Here is a 25,499-nt window from a genome sequence, read left to right as displayed (position 1 = left end):
TGCAGAGCATCCATTGATGAGACACTGATGCAATGACACATGTCTCTGAACCTGATGAAGAAACAAACTCATCCTGATCTTGGATAGACTGAGTGAAGTACTTTACTATTGCTTTGAGCCAGGGTTAATTGTAGTGTATTTGATTAGGTGCTTTATGCTGTGTGTTAAAGTGTTAGAAACAGGATGTTTTCAGCTGTAACTGAACCCCTGAAGCTCTTTGAGTCGTATGACACTGTTCAGCTGGCGTTACGACAGCGCTGATAATGTGTGTTTGTGTAAGAGATAGAAGTGGCTTCAAGATCTACATCAAAGACATTAACCAGACACACACTGACTCTGTGTGTGTGTGTGTGTGTGTGTGTGTGTGTCTTCCGCTGTGTCAGCTGATCCATGCGTCTGTATATTTTAGTTGGTTTTATGAGGCAGTTTGTTTACTCCTCTGTGAAATGAATAATATGATCGGTTTGTATATATATGTGTGTGTGTGTGTGTGCTGGCGGAGGAAAGAGTTATTTTTAACTGTGTGGGAACAGAGGGTCTTTGTCAGCAGCTGGAGGAAACGGATTGGGAAGTTAGTGTACACACACACACATACACACACACACACACACACACACACACACACACAGTATTTTAAGCGTTTGAATGCTTGATGGCTTGGCTGTTGTGATACAGCTGAAAAAGTTTGAGTTCCAGACGTTTGTGGCCACTAGTGAACATGATTCTATTTTGCATTCTGTTCTAATTTTATCACAAGTGGTAATTTCAGTGAGAACATCAGTTTGCATGAATGCCTTTGGTTTGTTTTAGGGTTTCTTTGGTCCTTTTACTTTACTGACAGAGCTGACATGAAGGAAACATCATCTTAAGATGGGATGCAAAAGAGATTCAAAATGTTGATGAAACTTACAATAAGGTTTAGTTTGCTAAAAATAGTTAACTAGTTAACACAATGAACAATATATTATTTACAATGAAAATATGTTTAAGTTCATTTAATTAATGCATTTTTGTTTTAATTAAAAGTTGTCTTTAATGAATAAACCCTTGTATTGCCCTTTAGTTCATGTTAACTACAAACAAGACCTTATAGAAAAGTGCATTTAAAATCTAGTTAGAAAAGAAACGAGTGACTTTAATACACTAGTTGTCACTGAATATTTAATTTATATACACCACTATAACGATGCATAAAGGTACACACTAAAGCATGAAAAATACACGCCTCTGTGGACATTTGTGAGTAATAATGCAACTTGTTTGATACTCAGATGCTATTTATACATCTTTTAACACACTCTCTTACTCATGAGTAGCTAAAAAAAATAGCAATGTGAAACTAATCTATTCTCACAGCATTGAAAGGTGAAAAATTAATGGCCTATAGCTTGTTAAAGATATAGTTCATCCAGAAATGAACAGTTCATGAAAATGTGCTCAACCTCAGGTAATCCAACATGTAGGTGAGTTTGTTTCTTCATCAGATTTGGAGAAATGTAGCAATGCATCAGTGTCTCATCAGTGGATGTGCTGCAGTGAATGGGTGCCGTCAGAATCCAAACAGCTGTGAATACATCACAACAATCCACAGCATTCCAGTCCATCAGTTAACATCTGGAGAAGACAAAAGATGAAACAAATCCATCGAGATGTTGGTGGATTATTTTGATGTTTTTAATCAACTGTTTGGACTCTCATTCTGACGGCACCCATTCACTGCAGCACATCCACTGATGAGACACTGATGCAATGCTACATTTCTCCAAACCTGATGAAGAAACAAACTCACCTACATCTCGGATGGCCTGAGGGTGAGCACATTTACATCAAATTTTCATTTTGGGGTTGAACTATTCCTTTAAAATCTTTCCAGTATTCTTCTTAGTGTTACTTAATCATATCACAGCAGAATTATTGAAATATTTTCAGTCTGTCACCCAGCCCTAGTTGGCACCATACAATCTGGATAACAAGAGCTCTTTGGTGTATGTGTGTGTGTGTGTGTGTGTGTGTGTGTGTGTGAGAGAGAAGTGGACAGTGTGTTCCTTGTTCCTTGAACTTCGTTTGTGGTAGAAGCACATGTTTCTGGAGCCCTGAGTGTTCACACACACACACACACACACACACACACACACACACACTTAAGGTTACGTGTGGGTAAAGCAGCTTATAATACTTGAACTAATCTATTCTGATTTCTTCAGTTTCTCATGAGTTTTCTCTCCACCCCCCCCCCCCCCTCTCTCCCCCTCCCTCCCTCTCTCTCTCCCCCCTCCCCCCCCCTCTCTGTAGGTAATCACTCCGTGTCGTCGGCTGGTTCTGTGTGCTGAAAACAGGAAAGAGATGGAGGAATGGATCGCAGCGCTGAAGAGTGTTCAGAACAGAGAACACTTTGAGGTGAGTTTCTCCATCTGACTGGATGTTCAGGGACCAGTTATTCTGAAATGTATTCCACCACATTCTTTACAAGCAGTTGAGCTGAAAGCAGAGGAAAATCGAATCAGAATACGGTTTATTTTCTAGTTCGAGCAGTTGCTCAAGGACAGATTACACTGGAATAAACCGCTGTCGAACAAATCAATAGTTGTAAGGAAAACAATATAAAAACTGTAGAAAATGTGTATATAATAAGTGGCTTGATTTTTCCATCCGTCCAAAAGTATTGCATGCACAGTAACTATTAACATTTGATTTTGATAATAATATAACCATTCATCTCTGTTCCAGAGTTATTTTGGTATTATTATATATCCTTATATCTATTATTAATATTTTGAATGGGCTTTTATTTTAGTTTAGGTTTTTATTAATCTTGTTGCATGCTATTTTGTTTGTTGTGAATTATTATTATTATTATTATTATTTTTTTTTTTTTTTTTTTAATGTTTAAATTATTTTTATTTCAGTTTTTGTTTTTGTTTATTTCTGGTTACTAATTTTAGTGCTTCATTTTAAACATGTTAGTTACTTTTGGTTAAAGCTTTCCATCTAATATTTATATTTTATTTTATTCAAATTGTTCAAATTTTCTAATGTTTGGGTTCAGTTAGATTTATTTAAAGGAGTCTGCTCTGCTCAGTAAGGCTGCATTTATTCAAACAACAATACTGTCAGAATTGTGAAATATTATTACAATTTAAAAGAACTGTTTTCTAATGCAATCTCTGTTAAAGTGTAATTTATTCCTGTGATGCTCCGCTGTATTTTCAGCATCATTCCTCCAGTCTCCAGTGTCACATGATCTTCAGAAATCATGTAGTTATACTGTTGTTGTGTCTCTGCTGTAGTCCACTCAGTTCAGCATGGATCATTTCTCTGGGATGCATAACTGGTACGTCTGTTCTCACGCTCGCCCCACGTACTGTAACGTCTGTCGCGAGGCTCTGTCTGGAGTCACGTCTCACGGACTCTCCTGCGAAGGTCTGTCACTCTTCATCATGCTTTCTGATTTGATATGCAATAATTAGATGTTCTCGTTCAGGCTGATTCTTTTTTTTTTTTTGATATTATCTTTTTATTTGGAAAGGCAAAATCCCATCACATACATTAATTACAATTTTTGGCATTCAAGTACATAGGCAGGGATGGATTCAAAAAGTTTAGATGAGTTGTCTATATTGCCCTTCTGAGTATTCCTTTTACAGACCATTACTTATTTCAGTTAGGAACAATAACAAAGCAGAACAGAACCGGGATGCGCACCACTTCAGGTACTTAAAACAACACAAAGAGGGCAGGTCTACACAAAGCACAAGTACAGTCAAATGAAATCAGATCTGATTGGTTTTACATACTCAGTCCATTTGGTCCAAATCTTATAAAAAAAATCTTTTTCAACTTTGAGGGAAAAGGATATCTTTTCCATAACATAAATCTCATATACAATTCCAATCCATTCATCAATGGTGGGTGGATCTACTTTTAACCATTTCCTCGTAACAGATTTCTTACTGGCTGCTAATAGTATTGCCAGCAATTTTTTATCGTTAATATTCCATGTTTCGAACCCTATATTGCCCAAATAAACAGTTTCACATTTGAATGGTATATTTACATTAAATACATTGTTTATATGTTTGTGAATCTCTTCCCAATAAGGTCTAATTATCTGGCAGTCCCAAAATATATGGAAGTGGTTGGCTCCATTAGACCCACAAAGTCTCCAACAGGCATCTCCGCTACCCTGATATCGTTTCTGAATGGGTGTGATAAAGAATCTTGCAATGTTTTTCCAGCAGAACTCCCGCCATGTGTTTGACCCGGTTGATAACCACTGCAATTGACATATTTTCCCCCAGCTCTCCTGTGTGATCATCACTTTCAATTCCCTTTCCCATTTCTTCTTTATGTACTCCGTATTCTCTTTTTTAGATAATTGTATGATATTGTATATTTTGGAGATAATTTTGTTGCTTGGTCTGGGTTTAATTAATGATAAAAATACTTCCAGGAACCCTGACTCATCTGTTCCTAACACCCCTTTAAGATTTTCATTAAAATGATGTCTCACTTGCAGGTACCTAAAAAAATCATCTTTTCCCAGTCCATAATCTTTTTGTAGGGTTTCAAAACTCTGGAATGCCCCTTTGTGGATAAATGAATAATAAGTAGTTAAACCTTTTGAGATCCATATCTTAAATCTGCCATCGATTCTGTTTGGAGCAAAGTCTGAATCATAGGCACACCATCTCATAATTTTTGATGCTTCTCCTAATCTGCAAGTTTTGACCATTGTCTGCCAGGACTTCAGAGAGCTGCCTATTATAGAGTCGTTCAGGATTTCCTGTTCTTCTAATAATTTGTTATCACTTAGTAGGGCTGTTATTGGGATTCTGTTTAACATTGTACTTTCTATTTCTTTCCATGCTGCAGTGTATGTTGGCGAACACAGGCAGACTAAAGGTCTCAGTTGGGCTGCATGGTAGTAGTCCTGTAGGCAAGGAAGGCCCATTCCACCCTTCTCTTTTCTTAATTGCAGTGTCTTAAATTTAATTCTGGCCCTTTTCCCTTGCCACACATATCTTGCTATCAATCTGTCCCATTCTAAGAATTGTTTAGATGGTATTTTGACTGGCAGACACTGAAAAAGGTATAGTAACCGTGGAAGAATATTCATCCTGATTGATTCTATCCGGGAGCTTAAACTTAAAAAGGGAATAACATTCCATCTATGTATATCAGATTTTATCTTTGAATTTAATGGGCCGTAATTGATGTCATACAATCTTGAGTAGTCCTTAGGTAATAAAACACCCAAATATTTAATGGATTCCGCATCCCATTTCCAATTGTACATGGTCTTAATTGAGGATGGTGGGTCATAATTAAATGTTAATATTTGAGTTTTATTGATATTAATTTTATAACCCGAAATGAAACCAAATTCCTCTAGTAATTTCATCAATTTTGGGAGTGTCTGAGTAGGTTGTGTTATACTTATCAATAAATCATCAGCGAATAGGGCCAGTTTTTGCTCCTCGGATTTCATTATTACGCCCTTTATGTCCGACCTCTGCCTAATCAGTTGACTCATGGGTTCTATAAACAAGGCAAAGAGGAGCGGCGACGCACAACACCCTTGTCTCGTTCCTCTTTCCAGAATGAATGATCTAGTTAGATCCCCGTTGATTTTGATTCTAGCCGTTGGTTTGTTATATAGAGCTGCAAATGTGTCTATTATATTCGTATGGAAACCAAATTTTGAAAGTACTTTATATAAAAATGACCACCTCACTGAGTCGAAAGCTTTTTCTGCATCCAAACTTAATATCAGTGTCTCCAGATTTTGTTGTGTGATTTGTCTCATAACGTGCAGTGTTTTCCTGATGTTATCTTGGGTCTGTCTTTGTCTGACAAAGCCAGTCTGGTCCTTATGTATTAATATTGGTAATATCAGTTCTATTCTTTTAGATAATATGGAGGTGAATAGTTTGTAGTCGTTATTTAACAAACTTACAGGACGGTAATTCCCACAATCCGATTGGTCCTTCCCCTCTTTAGGTATGACCGAGATCATTGCCTCCCTCCATGAGGGGGGGATATTTTTATTTTCTAAAACCCAATTAAACGTTTTTAATAATGTTGGAATTAGTTGATCTTGCATTGTTTTGTACCATTCTGTGGGAAAACCATCGGTCCCTGGAGACTTCCCCCCTTTCATTCTCCTGATTGATGATTGAAGTTCTTCTTTTGTTATTTTAGATATTAATTTTTCATTTTGTTCATCAGTGATCTGTGGGAGATTAATTTGGGCCAGAAAGGTATCAATCTGATTGTCATTGCTTGTCTGTGGTTGGGAATATAATGTTTTATAGTATTCTAGGAAGCACTGCTGGATTTTTTCCAGATTAGTTTCTATTTCATTTGTTGCAGAGTTTCTTATTTTGTGTATAGTTCTATCCGCTTGTTGTTTTCTTAACCTATATGATAAAAGTTTTAGTGATTTCCCACCTACCTCATAGTATTGTTGCTTTGTGAAAAGGAGCTTTTTTTGAATTTCTTGAGTATTTATTTCATCTATTTCTTTTATTAGTTTTTTAATCTTATGTTTGTTCTCATCTTTGAGAGACTTTGCATGTTCTTTCTGTAGTGTCTTCAATTCCTCTTCCAATTTTTTAAGTTTTACTCCCTTAATTTTTTTCTCATATGAGGATATGGATATTATTTTGCCCCTAATCACTGCTTTTAATGCATCCCAGAGAATAGGTGGGGTCACTTCTTCATTTTCGTTAATGTCCAAGTACAACTGAATTTCATTTTTCAATTTATCTTTAATAACTGGGTTATTCAGAATGTTTGAGTTCAGTCTCCAGAGGGTTGATTTCTTCTTATTGTTCAGATGGACTGACATATAAATGGGACCATGGTCTGAAATAGTGCTAGCTTTTATTTCACAATTATTCACCTTACAAAGATCTCCTTTAAGCATAAAGAAGTAATCTATGCGCGAGTAGACATTGTGAGCAGGTGAGTAATGCGAGTAGTCTCGGCTCGTCGGATTTATCTCTCTCCACACGTCGACAATCCCCACTTCACGCAACCACGTATTTAATTTTCTGTTAATGTTTTTGGCGCCAGATTTCCCATTTGATGAGTCAATTTTCGGATTTAATCGTATATTAAAATCTCCACCACTTATTAAAATCCCTTGACTTTTTGTTGTCATTAGATCAACTATATGTTTATAAAAGGACCAGTCACTGCCCGGAGGAACATACACGTTAAGGAGACTCATCACAATTCCTTCAATTTTACCCGTAATCATAACAAATCTGCCTTCGGTGTCCTTATGTTCTGATATGTGTTCGTAATTTACAGCACCGGATATCAAAGTCGCCACTCCTCTCCTCTTTCCCGATCCATGGGAAGAAAAGTAAATATGTTTAAATCCTGATTTATTCAATTTGGCATGTTCAGTATCATTAAGGTGTGTCTCTTGCAAGAAAGCTACCTGAATTTTATCCTTCTTTAATTTTGATAAGATTTTCCCTCTCTTAACTGGATTGAGTATCCCATTTATATTAAATGATGCTATCTTTAAAGACCTATTTTGCATCTATGTGATTCCCCCTTCATCTCACTCAGAAACTTAGTGCGCTTCCCCCTCCCTGCAAGAACCGGCAGGGAATGAACGACTAACATATTAATAAACATAAAACCGAACATTTGTCCGTGTGACTCCCTATGTAGGGGTCTGATAATTTGACCCTGTTGAGCCTCCCAAGGTGGCTCGAAGGGAAAATTCCCCCTCCTCATTCCGGAGGGAGAGGCCCTTACCTGTAACAGTCGCATGGAGAAAAAATAAAGTCAATAAAATAAACAAAAAATAAACAAAAACGGGGTCTAAGGATGAAAAGTTAGTCCCGAACGAACCAGTCAATCCTGCCACATAACTCCTCCACTACTTACAATACAGTTCAAAAAATTTCACAATTAACTCCGTTGTCCTCGAACTTTGGCTTAAATCCTTTAGGTCCCGGAGGGGGCCGGTGATGATCTCCTGAAGGCTCGGAGTTTCTCCCTGTAGCTTGCATCGCGTCCGGCTTTGATTGTATCCTTCCTCGCTCGCCTGTCTACTCTTTTCCAGGATAATCGTTGCACCTGTTCCATGAGTGTCTCCGGCGGTCTGGTGGTTGTTGTTACCGTGTAGCCTCTTCTCCGCAGGTCCTCTGAAGCCTCCTCTACAGTATCGTAGGTTTTGGTTCCGTCGCCGTGTCTCACGCGCAGCCTGGCTGGGAAGAGGGTCTGGAACTGAACTTTATTTTCCTTCAGCACTTTGCGGATCTCTGAATATTCTCTTCGTTGTTTGAGTATCAGAGGTGGATAGTCGTGGTCCAGGTTTATATGGTTTTCTTGCCAGGTAAACCCCTTCCTCTGCCATGCCTTGCGGAGTAATGACTCTTTTGTTTTGTAACTTAAAAACTTAATTATGATGGAGCGTGGCGGCGCATCCGTCGGTGGCTGCGGTCCCAACGACCGATGAGCCCTTTCAATATGCAGGCCGGGCATGTCATCAGTTAACTCGAGACCTTCTTGGAGTAAATTTTCCACAAATGAGACCATCGTTGTTGATTCTTTTTCTGTTCCCTCCGGTACCCCATACATCCGTATGTTATCACGTCTGGAGCGACTTTCCAGATCCAGCAGCTTATCATCCAGCTTGGTGTGTAGCTTTAGCATAGCAGTGATGACTTCCTCTGTGTTTTGGATCCTCTCCTCTGCTTTCTCAATTCGCCCTTCTGCCTCGTCCAGTCTGGTATTCACCTTCACAATTTCTTCTTTTATTTTCTCTAATTGATCTTTATTTTCCTGGCGAAAATCCTTTAGTTCTCGCAGAATCAGTTCCAAGTCGGCCATTTCTCCACGTTGTTTGCTAGCTTAAACCTATTACTGCTAACGTTAATGTTGCTGCGCCCCGTCTTTCTCACCTCTTGTCTTCGGACGATTTTTATTACTCTAAGTGGTGTTATGGTTCTTGTCCCCTTATCTGTGTTTTCTATGAAATTATTTATTTGTTTTGTATTGGGGAATTTATCTAATTGCACTGGCTCAACCGGGAGCTCTCTCTCTATGCGACCATCTTGGACGATGTTCCAACCGGAAGTCCAGGCTGATTCTTATTGTATGTTTGAGTGTGTTCACTGGACTGAAAGCTGTGTTTGTCATGCAGTGTGTAAGTTCAAGGCTCACAAGCGTTGTGCGGTCAGAGCCACTAATAACTGTAAATGGACGACACTGGCCTCTATCGGCAAAGACATCCTGGAGGATGAGGATGGGGTGAGTGCTGGTCAAATCAAGCTCTGTTCCAGAACTATTATATTAGTGTTTGGATTCTATATTTAGAGAATTCGGTTTATGCCCTTTTGCTTGTTTAGTACTTCTTATATGACTATTTAGATTTGATTTATTTGTATTTGTCTTCAGTTAATGATTTTAGTTCTTAAAAGGCAAGGCGACGATTTTTATTTAGTTTTCAAACTAATATTTTATTTTATTATTTTATTTTATTTCAGCTTTATATTAGTAAAATAAAATGTCTTTCATTTTATTTATAATGATTATTTTAATTATTTAGGTTTAATTGATTTTTATTTCAGTTTAGATTTGATTTATTTGCAGTCATTTTAATGCTTTACTTAACTTTAGTTACAGTATTTTATTAATATATTTTATACTTTATATTTTTTATATTTATATTTTGTTTACTACATTTAAATGTATTTTTATATTATTAGATTATTACATTGTTTATATATATATATATATAAATAACAAAATAATTAGCTTTTATTTTATATTTCCAGCAAGCATTTTATTTTAGCTTTAGTAATTTATTTTTGTAATTTGATTTTTATATATATATATATATATATATATATATATATATATGTATATATTACTATTTTGGTTTAATTTTCAGTTTTTATTTTAGGTTTAGTTTTTGTTTATTTCCGGTTTTAGTTATTTCATGCTTGAACTTGTTTTATTTGTATTTTACAATATTTTTTATATATTTTTAATTTGATAATAACCATGATTTGTCCCAAAACCAAAAGTTAGGCTATATTATTATTAATTATTTATTTATTTTTGCCAAAAAAGACAGAATTACATGCATTGCAACAACATTACTGACCTCATTTAGTACTAAATGTATTCTTCAAATTCTTTAGTCGTATTAAAATGCGATGTATTTTTATGCCTATTTTAGAGTACTGAGCTGTTGCATGCATGCAAGCAGATCAGCAGCTTGTGAGGATCTCAGTTAACATGTGAACTGGTGACTCCTCCTGTAATTAACTCTTTGTGAACTCTAGATCTCGATGCCTCATCAGTGGCTGGAGGGTAATCTGCCCGTCAGCGCCAAATGCACCGTGTGCGATAAAACCTGCGGCAGCGTCTTGAGACTGCAGGACTGCCGCTGTTTATGGTGCAAAGCCATGGTGAGTGAACAAAACCTCACTCTTTAATTATTTTAATTAATTTTACACTACATTTTTATTAAAATACCCTAATGTTCTCCAGGTGCATGCTGGGTGTAAAGAGCAGCTCTCTCCGAAGTGCCCACTGGGTCAGTGTAAAGTCTCTGTGATCCCACCCACCGCCCTCAACAGCATTGACTCAGACGGTGAGCGTCCAATCAGAACACTTCCCCAGTGACGACCAATCAGAAAGAGCTATCTCATGGAAATATCCAATCAGAGCTCTGTGTCAGAAATAACTCCTCTCAGAAATCTCCAATTATGGTATTATGTCAGAAACAGATAGACTGAAGACTCAAACTGTTTCAGCGTTGATAGGCAGCACATCGAACATAAAAGGAATATTTTAATGCAAATGCTGTGAGGTTTCAGTCAAAAGCTAAATATTTAGAACAAGAAAAAGTGTCATTGATAACTAAAACTAGTAAAAGTCATGTTTGTTTATTGACAGAAAGCTGGAATAAACTAGAATATAAATATTAGGTAAACAAACTTGGCCTTAAACTTAAACTTGTTTTATTTCAGGCTTAATTTAAATTTTTTGTTAAAGATGAAGTACTAAAATGACTTAAACTGAATTTAGATGTGGTGAAAATGAAATGAAAAGCTAAATAGAAATATATATATATATATTAATATATAAAAATCAAAAACCAATACAAATTATAAAAGCGCAATGAAATAAATTACTAAAGCTAAAATAAAATGCTTGCTGGAAATATCAAAATAAAAGCTAATTTAAAATATTAATAAATATTATAATGATACTATGTAAATGGCAACACTTTACATAAAGTCCCAAATCCAAAAATAATAATAATGATAAAAGCACAAAATAAAAATTATTAAAATTACTAAAAAAAAAAAAAAATCCCAAAACAATGACTGAAAATGAATGTAAATAAAATCTGAAAAATAAAATAAAAGCTAATTCAAACATATTTAAAAATAATAAAATAAATCATTTTACAGTAAACACCAATTAGTTATGTTAGTTCAGGTGCAATAAAAAGTATTAACAGATACCACTTTTGATTGTAATTACATATATAATAAATGTAATTAGTATATGTAATAGTAGATGAAAAACTTTCATTTATATAAATATGATATTACTAAATACTATCATTCTATGGAAATGGTAACATTTTACCATAAAGTCCCAATACTACAAACAATAAATCCATTAATAACAAATATCTAACAAGAAATAGAACCTTATTGTAAAGTGTTACCATATCAGTAAAACTAAAACATCTGTGTGTGTGTGTGTGTGTGTGTGTGTGTGTGTAGGGTTCTGGAAGGCGACGTGTCCTCCGACCTGCACGAGTCCGCTGCTGGTGTTCGTGAACAGTAAAAGTGGAGATAATCAGGGCGTGAAGTTCCTGCGGCGCTTCAAGCAGCTGTTGAATCCTGCTCAAGTGTTTGATCTGATGAACGGAGGGCCACACCTGGGGTAAAACACACACCTGTCCACACACCTATGACCCTGGAGCACGAGACCCGTCATAAGGGTCCGTTTCTAAACTGAGATTTATACAGTTTTAGAAATCATCTCTCCGCTGATGTATGGTATGTTAGAATCTGACAATATTTGGCCGAGATGAAAATCTGGAAATCTGAACTATTGAGAAAATCAGCTTTAAAGTTGTTCAAATGGATTCTTAGAAATGCATATTAATAATCAAAAAATGAAGTTTACTATAGGAGATTTACAAAATATCTTCATGGAACATGATCTTTACTTAATATCCTAATGATTTTTGGCATAAAAGAGAAATGGATAATTTTGACTTCTCTATTGCTACAAATATACCCAGAGACTCGAGACTGGGATCTATCTGCGGTTCATATTTGTTCAGTGACATCTGTACCTGTGTTTGTTTGTGTGTCTGTCGCAGCTTGCGTCTGTTTCAGAAGTTCGACACGTTTCGTATTCTGGTGTGTGGAGGAGACGGCAGCGTCGGGTGGGTTTTATCAGAGATAGACGCGCTGACTTTACACAAACAGGTACAGTTCATCACAGAAACACACCGATAATCAAACTAACAAACTACAATGCAAAAAGAAAAAAGGGGTCGACTTCACTGCAACCTGTCAAAATAAAAGTTCATTTCAATTTGAAGAAATTGTGGCGGAAATGTATCGTACTGAATGCACTTCTCAAATAATAATAATACAATTATGAAAACTAAGTAATATCACACCATTTATCTTCAATATTTTATCAATATTGTGCAGCACCGTTTTAACCCAAAATAAAAGGAATTGTTAATTTATCATTTGATTAAATTTGAAAAGATTAATTAAATTAATGTTTAAGCCTACATTTGATTTCTACAAATTTTTACTAAATAAATTGTGCTATTAAGTAATAAATCCAGACAAATTAAACTGATTAGACACAGAATTTGTGGAACAAATTAAATATTCCATTGATCCCTAATATTGTAAAAATTGAAATAAATTATTAAATTGTTAACTTTGTATAAACTCAGTCATTTAGATGTGTTTTTAGGTTGTAATAAACTATTAAACAGATTTAAAATTCTAATAATAGGGAACACATGATAGGTAATAATTAATAGTCTAAATGCAATGTAAACCGCTTTGGATAAAAGCGTCCGCTAAATGCATAAATTTAATTAAATTTAATTAAATTTAATAAAAACCATTAAACAGAATTAAAATAGAAAATCATTTTAATTGTTAAATAATAATAATACTTAATAATTATTAATGATAAATCGATTCATAAAATTACAACAAATAAAAAATTAAAATGGAAAAATGCAACTTGTTAAAAAATAACATGTATCAGTATATATAGGTCACAATAATAGTTTCTTTGCTTATGCTGCCTTCTGGTGGTGGATGATTTGTGCATGGATGAAAATAAGCAGTGTGTTTATTTAGAGGTATTTTTACATGAATTTTGAAGCATTCAGGAAATGCATTTAAGGTTTTAAGTTTTCTCCGTTCATGAATTCTCTGGGAATCAAACCCATCTTCATCCAAGCTTTACTGTTTGAGTTCCAGGTTTATATCAGGAAGAGTGTTGAAGTGTGTTGTTTTGTGTTGGCCCTGCAGTGCCAGCTCGGCGTACTTCCTCTGGGAACAGGAAATGACCTGGCCAGGGTTTTGGGCTGGGGCTCGGCGTGTGACGACGACACACAGTTACCACAGATCCTGGAGAAGCTGGAGAGAGCCAGTACTAAGATGCTGGACAGGTCAGAGTCTGTCTGAAGTCACCGGCACAGTCTGATTCTCTCCTTCACAAACATTTAAGCACCTTTGTTTCTCTTAGATGGAGTATTATGGTATATGAGACCAAGTTACCACGGCAACACTCCAGCTCCACGGTAACAGAGGACTGTAGTGAGGACTCGGAGGTAACAGAGATGATGATTAATGCCAATTTTATTACATACAATAAAAAAAGCTAATAACCATGTCAAAAGCACATTATAAAAATACTACAACTGAAATGTAAATATAACAATAAAAGCTAATTCATATATTATATAAATATATATATAGAATAAAACCGAATGAATTTGTGCAGTTATCAAATCTCAAAGGCTGCATTCATTTTAATTCAATGAATGCGTTTCAAAGTGAAATGCAGCACTGTGATCTTTTACTAAATTAAAATGTGATGGTTTGATGTTTGGAAATTCAGAAGTTAAGATAGCCATAAATATAATTGTATAATTCAATATTTTAGTTGTACTTAAAAATAAATGTATTCATATATATTTTTGTTTTAAAGTGAAATATTACAATAGTAATTTTTTATTTAGTACTAATAATTAAAATAAAAGTATATAAGTCATATTGATATATAATTGCAATATTTTGGGGCAATTTGCTGCCTTACAGACAAGCACTGCAAGTCTGGAGCTATTGTATTTTATTTATAATTTTACAGTTGTATCAAATATTTTTTTTTACTTTAAAATATGACAGTAGGAATATGTTTTTTTAGTTATATATTTAAATTTAGTTATAATAATCATCATCATAATAAAAATATTAATTATTGTTACAGGCGTATTGATATATAATCACAATATTAATCACTATCTATAAAGCAAATGGATGGGAGATTTTCATTTAAAATAAATTCTTACTGTTACTATTTGTCATCGTTTCTGGCACCATAAACAGTTGTAATTACGTTTTTCATAACCTTTTCCCACCCTTTATTTATTAAATAATTAGCATTTCAAATAGTGTATAAAAATCTTGGATTTTAAAATAACTCCTGCTGTTCTGTTTCCTCTGTTCTGATTGGCTGGTCTATGTTTTCTCTGTTCTGATTGGCTGTTTTGTGTCCCCTCTCTTCTGATTGGACGTCTTGTTTCAGGTGCAGCACATTCTAACATATGAAGACTCGGTTGCTGCTCATCTCTCTAAAATCCTGACGTCCGATCAGCATTCGGTGGTCATTTCATCTGCCAAGTATGTACTGGATATGTGAGCCTTTCTCTACATGTGTGTTCTTGCTGGTGGTTTATCTAGAAGCTTGTTTTTCAGAGTCCTGTGTGAGACGGTAAAAGACTTTGTTGCGAAAGTCGGACGTGCTTACGAGAGAAACACCGAAAACTCAGAAGAATCAGAGGCCATGGCTAAAAAGGTCAGCTGTGACTGGCTATTGGACAGCTCACTGTTTTGTGATTGGCTGTTGGAAGGCCTGGAATGTTCTGTGATTGGCTGATGAATGACTCAAGATGTTCTGTGTGCAGTGTGGTGTGCTGAAAGAAAAGTTGGACTCGTTATTGAAAACGCTTAATGAGGAAGCCCAAGCCAGCAGTGTGTTGTCTGCACCACCGCCCACCATTGCTGAGGAGCAGGTGGATGGGGAGGGTGTGGTCCTGGCTCCGCCCCCTGCCCCGCCCACAGTCACAGCCCCTTGTTCGCCTCGACCCCCTGCCGCCATCTTCAAACCCCGAGAGCAGCTGATGCTTCGAGCCAACAGCCTGAAGAAAGCCATCAGACAAATCATAGAGCACACCGAGAAAGGTAGCGTATTTTGCTGGTAATTACATAAAAAAAAATCAATAAATAAATAATACAAGTTGTTGTATTGGCATATTTCTGTGGTTGAAACACTGATTGATTGATTACACGAGGCAGGAATCATTTCAGGAAGCTGTTCGGTTTCTTTCAGCACCTTCTGATGTTCATTCATGTTTATTTCATGCTACAACTAGTAGTAAAGAGGAAGAGATGATCACAATCATATCACATTAAAGATCTGCAAAACAACATTTTGTGTGTCAATTCTGTGATAAAATTAACAGAACTTGAAAGCTTTGACTTTGTTGTCAAAAGTAACAAACACAAAGCTCATCACAATTATTGCATGGAAAGCTTTGTTCGTGCATCATAAAAACAGCATAGACTAAAAGATCAACCTTGGGTTTTAAGCATCGATATCATTAATATAAAGACTGATTAATATAGCCCACCCACCCTACTTAACATTATAATTCAATAACTAAAGATTGCACATGATTATTATGATCTGGTGTTTCAGCGGTGGATGAACAGAACGCTCAAACGGAGGAGCATTTGCCTTCGCTACCGGCGGAGGAAGAAGAGGAGGATGATGGTTCAGAAACATTGTCTCTGCAGTCGTCATACAGCAGCCGAGTGCGAGCCAGCAGAAGAGGTGAGGCAACTCCTTACTAGTGCTCGACTGATATTGGGTTTTTTGACAGCCGATATCTTGGAAAGCAAGGGGCCCGAGATATATATATATATATATATATATATATATATATATATATATATATATATATATATATATATATATATATATATATATATATATATATATATATGAGAAAGTATTATAATGTTTGCCTTTCTATTACGAATAATATAAAAGCAATCGTTAGAATACATTTTGTATACATTAATTCCTTTGTTTAACAATTCTGTCTGATTATTAGACGGACTTATATCCGTATTAGACAGAAATGGTAACGATGACAGTGAACAAGAGGGAGAATGTGAGATGTGTGTGATCAGGCACTGCCTTTCTGCGTACCGTCAAAATAAAATCCCTCCTCGAATACATCGGCCAAGCAGAAAAACGTATCGACTGATGACGATATTTGAAAAATGCCAAATATCGGCCGATATATTAGACTTGCCGATATATCGGTTGACCACTACTCTTTACAAAGACTCCTTCCTGAAACACAGTGGCACTCGTTTACTCATTTTCTCTCTCTATTGCAGCATCTAAGACTCCATGTGAGAAGCTCATCAGTAAAGGAAGCCTGTCCATAGGTAGCTCCGCCTCACTTCCTGCTCAGACAGGAAGTAGAGAGAACATGCCCATGCTGAACACTAAGATCCTCTACCCAAGTAAGAGTCTGTGTGGAAGCGGTGGAGGTTTTGCTGTTGTTCAGAAGCTGATGTTGTGTTGTGTGTGTAGGTCTCAGAGCAGGTGTGGGGGGGTCTTTTAGCGGTTCGGTGATCACCAGGCTGCTGGTCAATGCTGATCCGTTCAACTATGATCCGGAGAACCTGTGAGTCGTCACTTCTTTCTGTTCCTATGTCAACCGATCAAATGTATTTAAAAAAGGCTGATGGGAAAGTGCTTCTCTGTGTATTTCAGGGATCTGTTCACAGAGAAATGTGTGATGAATAATTATTTCGGAATCGGTCTGGATGCCAAGATCTCTCTGGACTTCAACAACAAACGTGACGAGCATCCAGAAAAATGCAGGTACATGAACACTTCAAACATATAGTCGCAAACGGTTTTGAAAGAAGTCTCTTCTGCTCACCAAAGCTGCATTTATTTAATCAAAAATACAGTAAAAACTGGGAAATTATTAAATATTTAAACTTTTTCGAATAGCTGTTTTTTATTGTAATATATGTTAAAGTGTAATTTATTTCTGTGATGCACAGCTGTATTTTCAGCATCATTCCTCCAGTCTTCAGAGTCACATGATCTTCAGAAATCATTCTAATAAAAAAAACTTATATTTTGAATAAATGCTGTTCTTTTTAACTTTTTATTCATCAAAGAATCCTGAAAAAAGTATCGCATTTTCCCCAAAAAATATTTGCCAAACTGTTGCCAGATTTGATCATTCTAATTATAAATCAGCATATTAGAATGATTTCTGAAGGATCATGTGACACTGAAGACTGAAGGAATGATGGAAATTCAGCTTTGCGTCACAGAAATAAAATATATTTTAAAGGATATTAAAATAGAAACCATTTTTTTATATTGTAATAACATTTTGCAAGATTTTTTCTGTGTTTTCTTAACAAATAAATGTAGCCTTCATGAGCAGAAGAGACTTTCAAATTTTTGAGTGGTAGTGTGTGTGTGTGTGTATATATATATATATATATATATATATATATATATATATATATATAAACATAAACAATTCTTTCTTTTTTCTCTGTTTAGAAGTCGCACTAAAAACATGATGTGGTATGGAGTCCTGGGAACCAAAGAACTTCTGCATAGAACATACAAGAACCTGGAGCAGAGAGTTCTGCTGGAGGTGTGTGTGTGTGTGTGTGTGTGTGTACATGTTATAGGGTTAATCAAACCTAACCTGTGTGTGTTTGTAGTGTGACGGGAGGCCGATCCCTCTTCCCAGTCTGCAGGGAATTGCTGTGCTGAATATTCCCAGTTACGCAGGAGGAACCAACTTCTGGGGCGGAACTAAAGAGGATGATGTACGTTTGTGCCACAACTTTCCTTGTGTTTGAGTGTGTGAAAAATGGAAGTGTGTGTTTGTGATGTAATGTGTGTTTGTTCGCAGACGTTCACGGCTCCGTCGTTTGACGATAAGATCCTGGAGGTGGTGGCTGTGTTCGGCAGCATGCAGATGGCTGTTTCTAGAGTTATTAATCTACAGCATCACCGTATCGCACAGGTACACACACGTAGACCTTAATCTTAAATAACCATTCAGATTTGTGTTTTCCCTATGGTGTTTCTTACAGAGCCAACTACTGAAATATTTAGACTTAATAGGCTATTTATCTTCAAACATTCATTTTTTATTTTTTATTTTTTAATCTGGACTACAAATGCCCTAGAAATTGTTTGAAAGTGTTTTGATCTTTTATTGTTCATTCACACTTTACATTATGGCTTCATTAGCTAACATAAACTGCCAATGAAAAAATTATTCTGAACATTCATTAATCTTAGGTATTCCAATATTTAATAACACATTGTTAAAATTAAAAGTTGCAACTGTGTTATTTAATGAGCTAACATGAACTAAGACTTGTATTTTTTAACAAAGATCAATAACTTCTATAGTAAATGTAGCTATAGCTCATTGTTTAGCTGTGCATTTATTGAATGAGCACTATGCGATGTCCGAACTGATTACACTATATTTTATGTATTGCACTGTATTTTATGTAAAATGTCTTAAATTCATTTTAAGTCAATTTTTAAATCATTTTCATTTTAAAGTTCTTAAATTGCCTGTTTTATTTTTGAGATTATTTTTCTTTGACATTTTTTTTACTTTCTTTTTGAATTACCATTGTGTACGAAATGTGCTATATAATTAAACTTGCCCTGCCTTGAATGTTAATGCATTAACTAAGGTTAACTAATGAGATCTTATTGTAAAGTGATACCTATTGGTTCTTATAGTTCTTTTGCACTTTAATATGTAAAACATTTAACTTTTATATATTTTTCTGTATTGCTTTATTGTTTTAAATGTTTAGTTATTTTTGTTATAAGAAAAAAAAGTTATTTAACCTGTTATACTGTATTATGACTTTTTAAAACAAAATTTCAATACCGTGATAATACCGTATACCTTGATAAAAGCATGATCAATTAACCGCAACAGGAAAATTTGATACCGGCATATCCCTACACACATGTTTATCTACAGTACCAGTTAAAAGTTTGGAATATTAAACATTTTTATGTATTTGAAAGAAGTCTGTTCTGTTCACCAGGGCTGCATTTATTTGATCAAAAAAATTAAAAACAACTGTTTTCTATGTGAATATCGGTTTAAATGCAATTTATTAAAAATGTGTTTTTTTTTATCAAAGCTGTATTTTCAGCATCATTCCTCCAGTCTTCAGTGTCACATGATCTTCAGAAATCAGAATAATATGATGATTTACTGCTCAAGAAACATCTCTGATTATTATCAATGATGAACACAGTTGCTGCACAAGATTGTTGTGGAAACAGTGATGTGTTTTATTTTTCAGGATTCACAGATGAATAGAAAGTTCAAAAGATCAGCTTTTATTTGAAATAGAAAATTTTGTAATATTATATGTCTTTACCATAACTGTTGATCAATTGAATGTGTCCTTTCTTATTAATATTTCTATCTAATGTTAATGTAAATGTGTAGATAAAATGACTTCTAGATATGTAAAGTTAATTATTGCACAGACAAAACATATATTGTTTTTCTGTACTATTATAGTGTTTCTACGTAATTTTTTTTTATTTTTTTTTATTTAAGTCAATAGTCATAACCGTATTTTGAATTAAAGTAACAATAATCAAAATAAACATGAAACAATGATACGCTGCCATTTAGAAGTTTGAACTACATTCTGACCTGAAATACTCTTAAAACTACATTTCATGACACAGTTACAATGATATTTGGAAAATGATGTTTTTAAAATGATTTATACATCTGTCTGTGTGTGTGTGTGTGTGTGTGTGTGTGTGTGTGTCTTCATCAGTGTCGAACAGTGAAGATCACTATTCTGGGAGATGAAGGCGTCCCTGTGCAGGTGGACGGGGAAGCCTGGATACAACCGCCCGGATACATCCGGATCCTCCACAAGAACCGCACACAAACCCTCACCAGAGACCGGGTCAGTGCCGCACTCACGGCATTATGGGAAGTCAAGGTGAAGCTCTCAGATGAGTGAAACGCAGCTCACGTACGGCTGTTTTGCAGGCGTTCGAGAACACTCTGAAGTCGTGGGAGGACAAACAGAGAGGCGAGATTCCACGGCTGGTTTCCCAGCATGCATCACAGCCGGAGATCGTTTCTGAGGAGGAAACTGCTCAGATCAGTCTGTTCGGACAGGCAGCCGGTGCACTTATACATTGGTACATAAATGCTTTTTAAATAAATTAGTACTTTTATTCATAAAGGATGCATAAAACTGGTGAAAAATTACAGTAAAGACATTTAGAATGTTACAAAAGATTTGCAATTTCAAAAAAAAAAAAAAATCTATTCATCAAAGTATCCTGAAATATTAAATATATCACAGTTTCCACCAAAACCTTGTGCAGCCCAACTGTTTTCAACATTGATAATAATCAGAAATGTTTCTTGAGCAGTAAATCATCATATTTTCATGATTTCTGAAGATCATGTGACACTGAAGACTGGAGGAATGATGCTGAAAATACAGCGGAGCATCACAGAAATAAATTATAGTTTACATTAAATTCCCATAGAAAGCAGATATTTGAAATTGCAATAATATTTCACATTTTTAATGTATTTTTAATCAAATAAATGCAGACTTCTACATATTCTGTATTTAAAGATTGAACGTGCATGTTTGTGTGTTAAGTATCAGGGACGTGGCACAGTCTCATCACACTATCGAGCAGGAATTGGCTCATGCGGTCAACGCCAGCTCTAAAGCCATGGATCTGGTGTACGCAAACTCCAAAAGCAGCGGGGTGAGTCAGCATATGGATTAGATATAACTGCTGGTTTGGTTCCTCATGGCATCCTTGACACGCGTCGTGTGTGTGTGTGTGTGTGTGTGTGTGTGTGTGTAGGGTTTGACCTGTAACGTGGTGATGGAGATGGTCAGTAACGTCAAAGCTCTGCACAGCGAGACCGAACTGCTGCTCGCAGGAAAGATGTGCCTGGTGAGCGAATCAGACAGAGGAATGTGTGTGTTTACTGTATCAGAGTTAATATTAGGGAGACAAATTAATTTGAGAAATCAGCCAATATGGCAGCCGATAGAAAGAAAGTCACCAAATTCGGGAGGCCGCCAGGGCCACGCCCTTTGACAAAAACTCAAGATCTTTGCGATGTAACATCATAAAGGTCTTATGATAACGCTCACCAATTTTGAAGATGATACGATTAAAACTGTAGGAGGAGTTCGTCAAAGTACGAGGCATGGAAATGGCAAAAAACTGCACAGAAATCGTACAGGAAATTCAAAATAACGTACTTCCTGTTAGTTTTTGGATTTTGTACCAAGAGGATTTTTTGTAGGTAATGGTTTATTACATGTGAGACTTGATTTTTATACATGTACGTGAAACACAGCTCGAGGCGCACTCCGTTGAATGTATACAGGTGGCGCTATCGAGCCATTTAGCCACACCCACTTCTGGAACCCGTTTCAGATGTACATATTCTACAGTTTTGCCATGTGTGCAAAGTTAAAGTCTTTTGACAATGAGTTTTGGAGAACGTTTAGGCCCTCAAAAATGCGATGCCTCACACCATTGGTCCCCGCGTCCTAATAACTAACTGAACAATACTAATAACTAAACTGAAAAATACTAAAAATATATTAAATATATAAAAAACACTTTAGTAATACAGTAGCATATATCAATAATCTTAAAATATGTACTCTACACTATATCACGTTTTTTTTAAATAAGCGAGTTGCATGCACTTTTTCCAGTTAATAATAAAAATAATCAAATGTAAACATGTAAAAATGGATTTAAATAATACAAATAATTTGAAATAAGTTTAAAAAAAAAAAAAGTTGTTACTTGAAATAAAATAAACATTGACATAAAATAAATAAATATTATATTACATGTACAGTATAAGAAATATAAATGTTTCTTTTATATTAAACTTTATTTCAACTAGTTGCCAATGCATTCTGGTTTAGTTTGAGTATTAAAAAATATCTAAAACTTAATAAAAACTATAGACATTTTTTAAAAGCTGATAAAAACTCAAACTTGAAAGCTACTAAAACTTGACCTAAAGTTAACATGAAAACAAAATATATATATATATATATATATAAAATAACAAAAAAAAAATGTATATATAAAAAAACGTAATTAGTGTATCACTTGTTTTAAAGTAAACTGCACCTAACAGAATAGTGCTATAGTTTACTACTGTATATTTATGTTTGTTTAGCGAGTGGCTTCGTCTTCATGGCATGTAGCACTTAATATAAAATGATTAAAGAATAATCCCTTGTGTGTGTTTGTGTGTCTGCAGCAGCTGGATGCTCCTCAGAGAGATCAGCTGAGCGCTGCGTTGAGTTCAGTCGCTCTGCAGTTACGCAGACTCACAGACATCAGCTGGATCAGTCAGCTCATCGAGCCGGCCGACGACGAGGTGCGTGGCGTCCAGCTGCTTTGGGGATGTTTCGGTGAGTGTCTTCCGGTTTTAAAGTGTGTTTGTGTGCAGGGTCAGCTGTCCGATTTCTCCAAGCGCAGTCGTAGCGCTAAATTCCGCCTCGTGCCAAAATTCAAGAAAGACAAAAACAACAAAAACAAGGAGACGTGCGCCGCCCTCAACATGCCAGGTACGACCCGAGCTTTGACCTTTGACCTCTGACCTTGTGCATGAGTGTAACCCACTATGTGTTGTGTGAGCAGTGAATACGTGGGGTGTGGAGGAAGTGGGCGTCTGGCTGGAGATGCTCTGTCTGTCCGAGTATAAGGAGATCTTCATCAGACATGATATCAGAGGACCAGAGCTGCTTCAGCTGGAGAGGAGAGACCTGAAGGTATGAGCGCTCGAAGATGCACACATCTACTCCAGGACTTTTCCAGCAGGGCTGCAAGAATAACAGAGTATTAAATACAAATAGAAATAAATAAGATAAGAGTAAACTTTTCAAATTTGATATAAATTACTAATAAATAAACCAATTTGATTTGTTATTTTAATAAATTATTTCATTTTTATTATAAATAAAATTAGTAAATTAAATTTAGTTTAAAATGACAAATAAATGAATTTTGTTTATAATAGACGAGAATTAATTTTGAATTAAAGAGTAGCAATTTGAGTTAAATAAATAACAAAATGTATTAAATTCAAATAAATGAATACAGTTTAATTTAAATAGCTAATAAATACATTTGAGTAAAATTAAAAACTAATGATATATTAAAATAATTAATTGTTAAAAATAAGATTTTAAAAAAGTAATAATAAATTAATTTGATTTAAATAAAGAAATTGATTTAAACAAATTAATAAATAAAAATTGTTTTAAATGAACAAATAAAGCAATCTAAACAGGGTTATTATAATTAATTAAAACAGAACCAAATTTATATATATATATATATATATATATATATATATATATATATATATATATATATATATATATATATTTTTTTTTTTTTTTTTTTTTTCTTTATTTTCAGCAGTTGACATTGTCTTTTGTGACCAAAAAGTACTGAAAATTGAAACCTAAAACTTAAACTCTATAGACAAAAACTAATAAAAATTACAAAAACACAATAACATGTTTTACATTTTTTAGAAGAATTAAAAGTGAAAATATCAAATAAAATCTCATTGAAAATATGAACAAAAACTATAGTGGTATATGAATAACTCTGCATTTAACAATATAATACGATGACTAAAACAAAAATAATGATGAAACAATTTTTACAATGGACACTAAATATTTTTGGATTGGTATTGTACACATTTATAATAGTAATTCTTTACAGTATTAATGAGGTCTTTACACATGAAAAGATATAACTGTCTTTTAAATTTTAGTATGGGGTCCCTGGCATGTGGATGAGCATATTCGGGCTCTGTACAAATCCCTGTCATTATCAAATGCATACTATTCTAGCCAAGAACTACAGACTTCAAGCATCTGGTGTGTGTGTGTGTCAGGATCTGGGAGTGACTAAAGTCGGCCACATGAAGCGGATCCTGCAGGGAATCAGGGATTTGAGTCGAAACAGCACAACCAGCGAAGCCTAGACGCTCCGCAGCCAATCAGAGGCCTCGTTCGGACGTGACACAGCTTCACCCAGCCAATCAGACGCTCAGCCACGACTGGAAGCAGCCATACCTCCAACCAATCACAGTGCCTTCTGTTCTCCTCCTCTGTGACATCATCGCTTTGGGGGAAACTATTCGACTACCTAGAAGGGGGAGATTTATCAAGAGCCATAGGGTCGAACCAATATCACAGACCCTAAAGAGCATACGAGTATTCGAGCATTCAGCCAAATGATATTCACTGAAGGCAACGTGAAATCCAAGTTTACCCGGTTTTCTTTTTCTTGTAACAAATGTTTGTCAATAGTCCTAAAGCCCACATTTTATGATCCAATCAAATCCTGAGGGATAACATTAGTCCCGCCCTCCATTATTTGTTGTTAAATATATTCAGTTTCATTCTAAAATGTAATTTTTCATAAGCTAAATGTGCTGGGATTGCAGTTTCATGTTGTCTTCAAGCTCTTTGGCTCTGTTCAAAACCTTGTGAGCTGTCTACTGCCTACATAGACTCTCGAAAGATCCTCAGATGAGCATAAGATTTAAAATCCTTTTCCATTTATGCATTTGGCTGATGCTTTTCTCCAAAGTGACTTGCATTGCATTTAAGAAATATTTAAAATGAAATGAAATGTTAAATAACATTAAATTAAATTAAAATAAATTGTTATAATAAATAATTTAATTAAATATTAAATTACATTCAATTTAATAAAATGTTAGATTAATTATTAAATTATACAAATATTAATAAAATTATACAATTGATTAAAGATAAGCTGTAATGTGCAAATAATAAAGACTCCCACCCAAATATTAACATTTATGCATTTGGCAGACACTTTTATCCACTAACAATGAATTCAAGAAATAATATAAAATAAAGTCTAATTAAAACCTATATTTGCTTGAAAACAATAAATTGCTAAATTAGTAAATACAACTATAAATTAATTAAGGATTGATTGTAATGAGCAAAAAATAAAGTCTCCTACCTAAATATTTTCATTTA

General features: G+C 35.0%; 1 protein-coding gene across 4 annotated transcripts in view; it reads left to right on the top strand.

The window, feature by feature from the left end:
- LOC132107673 (diacylglycerol kinase delta-like) overlaps positions 1-24,993 on the top strand; it is a 37,686-nt gene extending 12,693 nt beyond the window's left edge. For 2 of the 4 annotated variants that reach the window (XM_059513801.1, XM_059513803.1), the window contains 27 exons: positions 2,293-2,397; positions 3,288-3,420; positions 9,170-9,276; positions 10,317-10,442; positions 10,525-10,627; positions 11,775-11,937; positions 12,383-12,491; positions 13,572-13,711; positions 13,789-13,873; positions 14,851-14,945; positions 15,021-15,120; positions 15,230-15,506; positions 16,024-16,158; positions 16,734-16,862; positions 16,933-17,026; positions 17,116-17,226; positions 17,932-18,028; positions 18,099-18,206; positions 18,293-18,406; positions 20,220-20,354; positions 20,441-20,595; positions 21,072-21,183; positions 21,286-21,378; positions 22,721-22,840; positions 22,913-23,030; positions 23,104-23,234; positions 24,377-24,993. In XM_059513801.1, the coding sequence (XP_059369784.1) occupies positions 2,293-2,397; positions 3,288-3,420; positions 9,170-9,276; positions 10,317-10,442; positions 10,525-10,627; positions 11,775-11,937; positions 12,383-12,491; positions 13,572-13,711; positions 13,789-13,873; positions 14,851-14,945; positions 15,021-15,120; positions 15,230-15,506; positions 16,024-16,158; positions 16,734-16,862; positions 16,933-17,026; positions 17,116-17,226; positions 17,932-18,028; positions 18,099-18,206; positions 18,293-18,406; positions 20,220-20,354; positions 20,441-20,595; positions 21,072-21,183; positions 21,286-21,378; positions 22,721-22,840; positions 22,913-23,030; positions 23,104-23,234; positions 24,377-24,466 (3,285 nt within the window). In that variant the 3' untranslated portion in view covers positions 24,467-24,993. The remainder of the gene's footprint in view (positions 1-2,292; positions 2,398-3,287; positions 3,421-9,169; positions 9,277-10,316; positions 10,443-10,524; positions 10,628-11,774; positions 11,938-12,382; positions 12,492-13,571; positions 13,712-13,788; positions 13,874-14,850; positions 14,946-15,020; positions 15,121-15,229; positions 15,507-16,023; positions 16,159-16,733; positions 16,863-16,932; positions 17,027-17,115; positions 17,227-17,931; positions 18,029-18,098; positions 18,207-18,292; positions 18,407-20,219; positions 20,355-20,440; positions 20,596-21,071; positions 21,184-21,285; positions 21,379-22,720; positions 22,841-22,912; positions 23,031-23,103; positions 23,235-24,376) is intronic. The other 2 variants (XR_009424338.1, XM_059513802.1) reach the window with 2 other exon arrangements.
- Positions 24,994-25,499: the final 506 nt, after the last annotated feature.

This window comes from Carassius carassius, chromosome 28 (genome assembly GCF_963082965.1).
Source record: "Carassius carassius chromosome 28, fCarCar2.1, whole genome shotgun sequence".
Lineage (NCBI taxonomy): Eukaryota > Metazoa > Chordata > Actinopteri > Cypriniformes > Cyprinidae > Carassius > Carassius carassius.
This window is presented reverse-complemented; position numbering and strand designations above follow the sequence as displayed.